This window comes from Acinonyx jubatus, chromosome C1 (genome assembly GCF_027475565.1).
Source record: "Acinonyx jubatus isolate Ajub_Pintada_27869175 chromosome C1, VMU_Ajub_asm_v1.0, whole genome shotgun sequence".
NCBI classification, from domain to species: Eukaryota; Metazoa; Chordata; class Mammalia; order Carnivora; family Felidae; genus Acinonyx; species Acinonyx jubatus.
In genome coordinates, this window is record NC_069381.1 from 2,024,045 (window position 1) to 2,035,270 (window position 11,226).

An 11,226-nucleotide genomic window follows, 5' to 3' on the forward strand; every position below is an offset into this window, starting at 1 on the left:
CCACAGCCCTGACCGCAGCCGATCTCTTCCACCTCTGCAAGGCCAAGGCCGCTCTGCCCCTCTACCGCATCCCCGCTCCTGCCAGTGGAGCCAGACCGGGCAGGACAGACCGTGGTGGCCGCTGGCCCTGAACACCTCTGCTGAAATTGGCCTCCCATCCCTGAAAAGCCAGCATTTGGGCCCCGTCTCTGCCATGGAGAGAGGCCAACAGGGCCTCCCAGGGTCTGGCCGGCCCTTGGGCCCTGCGGCTGCTCCCTGGCCCTGCCTCTGGGATGGTCTCTCTGAGACACGGGTAAAACCAAGGGTTATGGGACCCCAGCTCATGAGCCTGGGCTGTGGGAACGTGGGGTACAGACCCCGGCCTGCACCCGGGCTCCCCCCGTCCTTGCCTGTGACAGGCTACACGCCAGTCCCCCCAAACCAGGAAGCCAAGCCCAGAGGGCCCCCCACCCCCGGGCCACCATGTGGCTATACATCCGTGTCCCCTCCCAGGTGTAAAAGGCCACGCTCCTCACCCCCACCCGCCCCCGTCACCCACCAGGTTGGTAGGGACGCCTCTGGCAGGTCTGAGGAGCCCCGGCCTCACAGCGGAAACCAGGAGCCTTGGCTTTGATGTCTGCACCCCCACTCAACAGACCCCTTTGTTTTCCTAGAAGCCGGAAGCAGGGAACACACACACCACCACGATCAGAGAGCGATCAGAGGGTGTGGGGAGAAGGGCCGCCGGCGGGGGTGGGGGGCTGGCCGGCATCCAGGCGTCCCCCCCTCGTCCCCCCAGGCTCTCCTGCCCACAGGGAGGTGGAGCTGCTTCCTCGCCTCCTCCCTCCTGCTCCCTTCCTGGGGAGAATTATTCATTTCCTCTCCCAGAAAACAGCACCCACCATCCTTCTCTTCCCCTTCTCCAACTGGAGTTCGTGTAAAAGCTCTCTGCCCCTGTCCAGCGGCTCCCACGTTCCCCGTGTGTGGAGGGGCCCAGGGGCAGAGACAGGCTGGAACACGGCCCCCCAAGTCTGGTTCCCATCCCAGCAGGGGGCAGCCGGGACCCCCAGCCACCGCAGCAGCATGGCCCTGTCCCTCGCCTCACATCAGGGGGCGCCACGGAATTGTTTCAGGGGAGGCCAGACCTCCGAGGCCACCTCTCTGGGAAGGGATGCGGCCTCCTCTTACCCAGTTACCCCAACTGCCCACCCACCTGTCCCCACACCCTCCGGTGCCCACACCTACCTGCTGGCCCACCTGTGCCCACACACCTGTGCCCACACCCACCTGCTGGCCCAACTGTCCCCACACACACCTGTCCCCACACCCTCGGGTGCCCACACCCACCTGCCGGCCCAACTGTCCCCGCACACACCTGTCCCCACACCCTCCGGTGCCCACACCCACCTGCCGGCCCACCTGTGCCCACACCCACAGGCCAGGAACGGCTTCCCAAATACCCTCTGCCGCCAGACTCCACAGCTGTGACCCCCCCTTCCTTTCGAGAAGCAGAGGCATCACAGTGAGGCTCTCGTGTGCTGACACACGGGCTCCCCGTCCCTCCTGCGTCGATCAGGACCCCCTCTCTCTGAGGGAGGCAGTGACAAACCTCCACTGGGCACCTGGGGAGTCTGAGGCCCATGGCTCTAGGACGGGAGGCAGGACAGGAGCTGCCGTCTCGAATGTCCACAGAGGCCGGGGGCCACCGCCCAGCCCCGGGCCCTCCTGGGAACACAGGCCCGCAAGACCCAAGAGCAGGGGTGTGGCTATGGTGGGCTGGCTCCGTGACAGGGCCCTGAAGAGGTTCCTGAGCCCACACACACCACCGCGTGGTCCCGGGGCTGCCCTCAGACCCCTCCCCCGAATGCCAGGCCCTGGCCGACAGCCCCCCACCCTCCGCTCGGAGCCCCCACCAGCCCCAGCCCTCTTTCCTTGGCCCCCGCCCGCATCAGCCTACAGAGCTCACCGCTCCTCTTCTATTATTCTGTTTTACAGCCTGGGTGGGGGGCAGAGTGGGGAACTCTCACACTGTGGGAAGTGCCACCAAGTGCAGAGACAGGGTCTCTACCCCCACCGCTGGAGGACGATCCCTTCAGACGCGGCCTCTTCTGAGGCACAGATTTAGTGCTGGGGAAGGACACTCACGGGAGAGGCAGCCCTGGTCACCGGGCTGCTGGCTCCAACCGGGGCAGCACCTGAACACGGTCTGCGCCTCCATGGCATACACCTGCCTGTGGCCCGTGTAGTAGATGGTTCTAGAAAAGAAGGGAGAAGGGAAACGTTTACCATGGAGACACAGCTCTGGCGGCACGTCCCGCTGCTTTTGGCTCTCACCCACCCACCCCTCCCCACGCTGGCTCCCCGACTGTTCCTTTCAGGTCCAGGCTCCAAGGTGGGGGGAAGGTCTGTGAGCCACACCCGTACGAAGAGGGGCAGCAGGGCACACGTGGCTGCCCTGGAGCCAGGACCAATGGCCCCGGCCAGCTCCGCCCGTGGGGCTGCTGCCCCCTTCCCTCTCCGCCCCCGCTGGGGCCCAGCTCCAAGCCAGCGTCAGGACAGGCATAGCATCCCACGTCTGGTCCCAGGCCAGGTTTGAGGCCTTCGGGGTCAGACTCGAAATGTCCAGGCCGAGGACCAAGAGTGGCTTCCAAGGTGCCCAGTGCTAGGCAGGCTGTGCCCTGGATAGTGCCAGTTCAGACCCCAGGCTCCCAGTACACCAGACAGAGGGACCACCCCGAGCGCTCGCGGTTTGCGAGGGCCCTCTTCCCCACCTGCGGGGTGGAGGGTTGAGCCGAGGACCCAGGGTGATGGGGAGGACAGCTGTGGACAACAGCAGAGGGGCCAGACTGTGGTCACACACAGCACTGCCATCAGAAGGGAGCAGGCGGGAGGGACCCTCAAAGGAGATGGGACAGGGCGGCCTGGGTCCAAGGCCGGTTCCTGTTCAGGATGGGGGCAGCTCTCACAAAGGCTGAGCGGAGAGAGACAGAGCCCCAAGCAGGAGCTGGGAGGGGGTCCACGCTGGAAGGAGGCACCCGGGTCTGGCCAGTCTGGGGCCTGGCACGGGCAGTGCCCATAGGAGGGCGTTGACTAAACCAGAAAGAGACCAGCTCCCCTGGAGGCTGCCCCAGGCCACCTGCAGCCCCAGGACCTTTGGGGCCGCCCTCTGCATGGCGGGCTGGCCAACCCCAGCCTCCACCCTGCTTCTCTGCACAGCAGCAGGCCCCACAGGGTGGCCTTGGAGGAGCAGTGGTCAAGGGGTCCACCTCCCACAGTCCTGGGACTCGCCCCGCGGCCTTGACCTTGGAGCCGCAGCCAGGGTGGGGGGCAGAAGTGCCTTGGTCCCACGTCGCCCACACAGCCCCCCGTCTCAGTGGCACCCCACAGCCCCAGGCTCCTACATCCTGGCTCCACTTCTGCCGGGCCTCAGCCTTCGGAAGGGTCTCTGCCATTCCGGAAAGCTCCATTCCCCCTTGTTCAGAGTGAGTTACAACTGATTCTCCCTCCTCATCCCTGCCCCGCCCACCTCCACCCTTACCCGGTGACGGTCAGCCAGACAGACAGCTAAATGCCCCAGCCCGGCCTCTCTGTTCTCACCTAGAGGCGAAGACCATTGACCTTATTTGGAAGCAGGGTCTTTCCCAATGGAAACAAACTGAGAGGAGCCCGTACTGACTTCGGGTGGGCTCGCAGTCCAAGGACTGATGTCCTCGGAAGACAGGGAACGGTCACAGACACACCGTTGGAGGGCCACGTGACCACCGCGGCAGAGACTGGGGAGAGGCAGGTGTGAGCCAGGACATGGCCACCACCAGGACCCGGGGCAGGGAGAGGCCTGGGACAGAAGGAACCAGCTGTGCCCACACCTGGGTCTCAGGCCCCCGGGCAGAGAACACTGAAGCCCCGCCCCCACAGTCTGTCACAACCTGTTACAGCAGCAACAGGAAACTAACGCGGGACCGGGTGCTCAGCCCCTGCCCTTGGGTCCGTGGCTGTGAGGTCCTTGTGTCCACGGGACAGGACTGGTCACAGGCCGTGGGGAGGTGGGCAGGAAGGCCGGGGAAGAGGGACAGAGAGCGGAGTAACAGAACAAAAGGAAGGGGGTGACCCGAGGCCACCCCTGCCCCACCGCTGTCTGTGGGAAAGGTGACCGGGGCTCATCCAACAGCCATGGGGTCAAGGACCCTTGAGCCCCGGGAGCGGCCCGAGGGCCCGGTCTGCCCTTTCCAGGTGAGCAAACACCCTCCTGCCTGCTGGGGCTTGGCCTCAGGGAGCCGTGGGAAACCCACGGCCACCCTGGGGACCAGGACCCCACCAACAAGGCAGGCCACTTCCCGGAAGCGTGAGTTCATGTGCTCGCTGCACACAGCAGCTCGGGAGAGCTTTGCAAAACATCACTTCGGCAGGACATGAAACCGCTTGCCTGGAGAGACACCGACCGCAGCAGTGGACGGCTCTTGGCAGAGCAAACGGTGTTCGGGCCCTTCCGCCGTAAATATTTATCCCTCTCCCGGGGCTACGTGCTGCTGCGCGCGGTCGCCCGGAGAACGGAGCCGGCCGGCCCATCTGCCACCTCCCCACGCTCCCGCCCTTGGGAGTTAGAGACCCCTGCGACACAGCTGGTGGGCCTACTGCCCCGTCGCTCCCCTGCAGCCCACACGGGACACCCCACGCGGGCTCTGGCCCCCGCCGGGGAGCTGGCTTAGGGCAGGGCCAGGGGCGACAGGGGGTGGGGGGTCGGGCGGGCCTGGAGGGAAGGGTTCTGGGAGGGCTCTGGGCTCCTCCAAGCACCCTTTCCCTCCCTCCTCCCCCTGCACAGGCCACACCCCCCAAAGGGCAGGGGGCCTTTCCCGTGGGCTTGGGAGCCCCTCCCCCCGGCACAGCCTGAGCTGGCTGGTGGTTTGTCGGGGAGACCCTCCTGATGCGCCAGGAGCTGGCAGATGGGGAAAGGGGGCCGGGGGCAGGGCCGGCCACCCAGACAAGCTTGGGCCCCTGTGCGTTCCTGAAGGATGAAGGGGACCGTGCCTGGCAGAGGCCACAGCCTCGACGGCCACTGGAGAAACGTCCGCACGAGGCATGTGGACAACTGCCCCAGACAGCACATGAGGCTCAGCTGTGGCACCGCGGGAGGGGACACACCCATTACGGCGCAGCGGGCGCCCCACAGAAGGGAAGCGGTTAGCACAGGTCGCAGAAACCCTACAGGACACAGAGGTGGTAAGACAGCTCTCATCCACGTGGGGTGGAGGACCATGGGGGGAGCAGCCCACGTGGCTGCATTCCAGGCCAGGCACCCCCACCCCCCGCAGGCCAGGGACCCAAACTGCCCCAGCCCCATCACCTCAAGCTGGGCCAGGAGAGGATGCCAGGAACCCATTCCGCATGTGGCCCCTCCTGAGCCTTCCCAGGAGACCCCCACACACAACACAGACCACTCCCCACTCCCTGGCAGGAAACGTGGCAGAGACCCATGGCCCCCGCCCCACGTGACCGGGCAGCAAGGCCCTCGCAGACAGTGGGACTTTCCTCCCAGGGCCCCAGACGCTCTGCCAGGAGACTGAAGGTGCCCGGATGCTCCCGCCCCTACCCAGGCCAGCCTGGGGACCAGCGACAAGGAAATCGGGGAACTGTCCGCCCTGGGGGCTCCCTCAGCGCACACGTACACCACCCCCCCCCCCCCACGCTCCAGCCCTGGGACCACGGGGCCCCTGGCAGCTTCTAGAAACAGCACCTCTCCCCACGGGTCGTCGTGGGGACACGGCTGACGTGACCTCATTCCCGATCTGTGAATGCTGGTGGCCGCACACACGAGGAGGCCCGGAGGACCACACAGAGCACAACTCTGGGGGCAGCAGGAGGGCAGACATCTTCCTTCTGCCCCCGGTTCCCAGCGTCGACGCCCCTGACCTTTGGGCAGGACCCTCCGTGGCTGAGGGGCCACCCTATGCTCCACGGCACGGGCAGCGGCATCCCTACCCCCACCCGCTGGCTATGGCGCCCACCCTCGGCGCACCTGGAACAAGGGACGCTGCCCTCAGAGACCACCAAGGGCCCGCGGAGGGAGCTGGCACCCCACACGGATGACGCCACGCAGGCGTGCCTCGAAGGCCACGCTGCGAAGCTGGACGCCACACCCCACGTGAGGGCCGCTCCCACCTTCCCTGCACCTAATGGGGGAGCTGCCCGAGCTGAGGCCCCCCCACCATCCGGCTCTGCAGTCGGGCAGATTCCAGAGAGAGGAGAGGTATGCAAAGGCACTCCTTAATTTGATTTTGAAATAAAATCTTGAGCAAGAAAAGGTTTGGCACTGGCTCCCCTGGGGAATGAGGCCCAGGGCTCGGCCGAAGCAGCTCCCACAGGGCACTCAGCGGGCCGAGCACCCCACTCTTCCCCTCTCGTGTGGCCAGCCACTGCCCCCAGCACCCCGCCTCGGCCACGGGACCCCCGTCCTCCTCAGAGCACCTTCCCAGAGTCCCCTCCTCCCTGCAGGGCCCACTGAGCAGCAATGCTCCGTCTGTGAGCTGCCCTCCGGGGCGGGAAAAGCTTTGGCATCAGGCGCAGGGCAGCGGGAAGGGGTGTGGACGGCCCTGGGACCAGGAGAGCACCCCCCCACCCCGGCCGCCCGCTCGCACACCGGACCTGGGGCCCCAGCACATACCTCCGCTCGTGGCTGACACACCACGCCTGCCGCCCGCAGCCCGGCTTCCACACGGGCACGGTTCGGCTGAAAGCCTGCACACAGGGCTGGGTTCGGCCCACCAGGGTCAGCTCCTGCTCGGCGCACACGTGCGGCCTGGGACAGAGGACAGATGGTCAGTAGGCCCCAGTCCAGGGCGTGGAGCCACCAGGGGTGGGGTGCACAGCAGGGCCAGGCCCCACGGTGCCCGTCCCAGGCCTGCGGCAGGGCCAGGCTCGAGGTGTGGGAAGAGGACGAGGAGGGACAGCCACAGGGCCACATCCTGCAGACCCCCTGCAGGGGCCCCATACCACCCACAGGACTATTGTAGCTTTGCCCGGACAACAGGGGCCTGAGGGTCAGCGGGAACAGTGACACGGACCCCGCGTCCGTGTGACTCCCTTCCTAGGCCCCCACCTCCCAGCCATCCTGGCCTCAGAGATGTCCCCTGAGCTGCCCCCGCTGGGCACACGGAGTTCACTCCAGGTGGGACAAAGTGTGGAAGGCGGGGAGCCTCCAGGGAGCATGGAAGGGGTGCAAGGCGGAGCCCTCTGATGTCAGTGGCTCCCCAGTGCCCTTGACCCCCCCGCCCCCACATAAGGACAGGAGGGTGCCTCGCTCGGGAAGGAGGTGGTTATAGAGAAGGGGCCTGGGAGGTGGGGGGAGGGGCAGCTGCCCCAGCCAGACACAGGCAAATTTCAAATTTCGGGAGACAAGGCACAAAGTTTTCGAGGCCAGCCAGATTCCACAGCCTCTGAGGAAGGGGATGGGGGGTGGGCTCGCCTCTCCCGTGGACACCCTCAGGGTCACACAACCCTGTGGGCTCACTCCCACGGGCCACTCTCCCATCCCCTAGTCACCTGCGTGACATCTCCCGAGGCCCGTGGGCCTGGGCTCCCCCTCCGGCTCTGCTGCTCCCTCCACAGCCCCCCAAAACAGTCCCCGCTCTGCTGGCTGCCCACTGGCCTCCCGGGGACGGGGGTGAGCGCGTCACCGATCCCCTCGGGGGAGTTCCCAGCCCTTCAGAAGCACAGCTTGGGCCAACTTTTCCATCTTCGGGGCGGAGGAGGTGGGATGGGGGAGGGAACAGACATAGAGACGAAGTGTCAGCCCAAGTCGCAGGACAGTCACAGGCCTGTCCTTGCAGTTGGCTCCTGGTTCCCATCTGGAGAGGCAAGGCAATTCCCAGACTACAAAGCAAATAGTTCCGTGGGACATCTGCTCCCGGGCAGAGAGGGGCTCCTGGAGGCCGGCGCCTCAGCCCAGAGCCGAGGAGAAGGTGGGCACGTGAGGCGTCCCTTTGGGGCAGGCGGTTCCAGGCCAGCAGGCCCCAGGATAATGGCCCCGGGGTGAGGAGACAGGAAGGGGAAAAGCCGGCGGGGAGGGAGAGGCAGGCAGCCCCGCCCAGCTGGCGAAGCCGGGCTGCGTGCACACCCTTGTGCAGGAGGAGGGCTAGGCTCCCCAGAAGCGTCTCAGTCATGTCTGTCTTTACAAGCTCCCCTTTTGAACCCCAGGGTGGGCCTCTGAACACACGTCCCCCTGGACCAGGCGCAACCCTTGAACTTGGAAGCCTGCAGGCTCGGCCCTGGGCCGGTTGGAGCTCCAGTGTAGGGGACACTGTCTCCCCATCCCCAGACCCCACCAGCAGCCCTGGGCCAGCCCTGTGTGTAGTGAGCGGTCACTCCAGGCCCCAGGAAGATAAGCCAACCATTCTTCCAGCACAAATGCACTTAGAGGCATAAATAAATAAATAAATAAATAAAGACATGTTGTAGGGTTTTCAGTCTGGACACGGTCGGCCAGTGGGAACCCAAGAACCAGCCACAAGCTCCCACACGTCCACAAAGGCCACCCTGGGCCACGGGTCAGTGGGACCCCTACTCCACGGCACCCCTCTTCTCTTTGTCTCCCCCAGAGGCCCACCAGGAAAACCAGTCACAGACAGTGGGGAGGCCTGTGCAGGGCCCTACGGGCTCATCAGACCTCCCCAGGGGAAGGGGGCAGGGGGCACAGGACCAGCGAGGACAAAGCACTTTCAGGGACCCCGGCTGTTCTCTTGGCCCCCTCCCCTGCTCCTCTGGGGCACAAGGAGCAAAAAGCAAATTCTGGCACCCAGAGCCCACTGGCTTCCAGCACTCCGGGGTCTAGCAGAAGGCTGTCCCCTGTTCAGCTGGCCAGCGGAGCTCAATGCTGCCTAGCACCAGGTGCCTCAGAGACAATCAGAGACAATGGGGCTGTGGAAGGTATACCCCAAGGTGTCACAGAACTCAGTCTGCCCAGGGCCATCTGAGAACAGAAGCCTAGCCAAGAAACAGGGACACAGGCCCCCATAGGGGAAGCCACCCCTGACATGTGGGAGGCTCCCTGAGGAGGAGGAAGGGGAGGAAGAGACAGGGCAGAGGAGGCTTTGGGAAAAGCAGGAAGCAGAAAGAGGTCTTCTGCGACCCACTGCTTGCCCCAGAGTGGCCAGAGGCTTCCCGGAGCCCTAGGTGACATGCCAACCAGGGTCAGGGGCCGCCCGCCGCTGTGATAATCCCTTCTGAGCCTGCAGCTTCCCTTGGACAAATGAACTCACTGGGATCACAGGAAAGAAAAATGTCCAGCAGAAGTCATGCAGAGTCGGGACTCAGGCCACTCACATTTCTGGATGCAAAGGCCACAAGGAAATCTTCCTGCCTGGGGCAAAGCAAGACCCAGGGTGGGGGATGGGGGTCCTGGGGCACCGACTTGCCCTGCCCCCCAGCTCTGCCCCACCAGGTGCACTGGGCCCTCTGGGCGAGTGCCGGGCAGGGGTCCCTAACCCGGGCCGGGCCACTGGCCTGCCCCTTTGCAGCACCCTGCAGGAGCCCTGGGCTGGGGGCCCCCAGCAGGCACCTCCCCTCCTCCCCCTCCTCTCTGGCTCACTTTGGCACCAGCGGTCCTGGGAGGCCAACACGGGATGGATCTGCCCGTTAAGAGAGACCGCTAAACGGCCCGTTGGGGAATCATCTTTCAAAACTGAATTCATCTCCGCTGGCTCCCGGACCCTCTCTTCCTGCCCATTCTGGTGCTGAATTCCTTCTGTCTCTCAGCCCCAGCACGCACGTGTTTAACACATAAACCACGTCCAGCCACCACCACTACCGCCCCCCCCCCTGCGTCTGGGCGCTCCCCGCCCCTGCACAGGCCCCCCAGGCCCCCGGAGGCAGCTTTGGAAGGAAGTGAGAAGGGGCTGCTTCCTTCCTGCTCGCTAGCCAGACCCTGCCCACGAGGACCCCGACTGGAGCGCGGCGTCTGCCAGAGCGCGCGGTCGCACATGACGGAGTGGAGGGTCACCGACAGGGTAAGGGGAGGAGGAGGTGGCCCCGCCACGGAAGCGCCCCCAGACCCAAGCCCCAACCCCCGTGTCTTAACCACTCCCTCCCCAGGGGCGGCAAAGAGCCCAACTTTGTCAGGGCCCCAGGGACAAAGCTGCTCAGGGGCCCGGGGCTCCGCTACTCACATGCCGGGCTGCAGGCGGGGCAGGGCGCCCGCCGGACCGGCGGGGAGCAGCAGCACCAGGGCCAGGGCCACCGCGCGCCCCGCCGCCGTCGCCTCCGGAAGGACAGGCATCGCGCCCGCCGCCCCGCGCCGGCTCCCTCCTGCGACCCCCAGCTCACTGGACGTCCCGGCGGACCCTCGGAGCCGCCGCCCGCACGTGCGCCATGGCCGGGGACGCGCGGGACGCAGCCGCAGGTGCGGAGGGACCGGCTTCCCGCCCGGCCGGCGCCCGCTTCGCGCGACACTGCGCGCTCGGCCCCGGCGCCAGAGGCCGGCCCGCCTTTGCCACGCCCCCGGCCCGGACCCCCGCCCCGGCCCCGCCCACCGCCCGGCCCCGCCCCCAACCCTCCTCTGGTCCTCGCCGTGAGCCTCGCGCGCTCAGCTGCTCCGAGGCCGCCGGGTCTAGATGCCCTGCGAGCGAGTGGCCACCACCTCCGGCGGACCTCGGGCCCAGGCGCCCATCTCTGGGGGAGCCCTCCGCCCTCCCTCCGTCCCTCTTAAATCTCTGCGGACGCTCGGTCCGTTGTCACCGGCTGCCCTCTCCCCTCCCTTGCCGGGCCGGGGGGCAAGGGGGTGGGGGGGTGACGGCCCTCCCCGTGCCTCTGGGTGCTCCCCCTTGGGCACCCGCGTCGCGGATCACCGACCACCCCCTGGGCATTTTTACCCTTGTTCTGTGCAGGGCGTTCTTGGCCCGTGGCCTGAAGTGGGCGAGCCGGCCAGGGCAGGAGCCTCCCTCTGGAGACCCTGCTTCTCGCCAGTGTAACCTGGTTGGGGCGGCTGCCTGTCTTCGTCAGTAGAGCCTGCGCCTCTTGATCCAGGGGTCCTGAGTGCAAGCCCCAGGCTGGGCGTAGAGGTAACTTAAATGAAGCTGGGTGAGGTTTGGAATTCACTTACTCCAGGGGTGACGACTAGGTGCTCCAGGGTCCAGGGGCTCGTGGGGGTCCCTGGGGTGGAAACAACCCCCTCCGGAGGTTTTTGAAAAGCAGGGGAAGGTGCAGCCTGGGTAGGACCTGAGGAGTGGCCGGGACTTAGGACCCGCTAGCCACCCATGT

At 66.3% G+C, this 11,226-nt stretch overlaps 1 protein-coding gene across 2 annotated transcripts in view; it reads right to left on the reverse strand.

Moving 5' to 3' along the window:
- Window positions 1-10,421, reverse strand: part of MEGF6 (multiple EGF like domains 6) — an 85,866-nt gene extending 75,445 nt beyond the window's left edge. For both annotated transcript variants that reach the window (XM_027060648.2, XM_027060647.2), the window contains exons 1-3: window positions 10,137-10,421; window positions 6,638-6,772; window positions 2,125-2,234 (exon numbers count right to left, since the gene is read on the reverse strand). In XM_027060648.2, coding sequence (XP_026916449.2) covers window positions 2,125-2,234; window positions 6,638-6,772; window positions 10,137-10,246 — 355 coding nt within the window. In that variant the 5' untranslated portion in view covers window positions 10,247-10,421. The remainder of the gene's footprint in view (window positions 1-2,124; window positions 2,235-6,637; window positions 6,773-10,136) is intronic.
- Window positions 10,422-11,226: the final 805 nt, after the last annotated feature.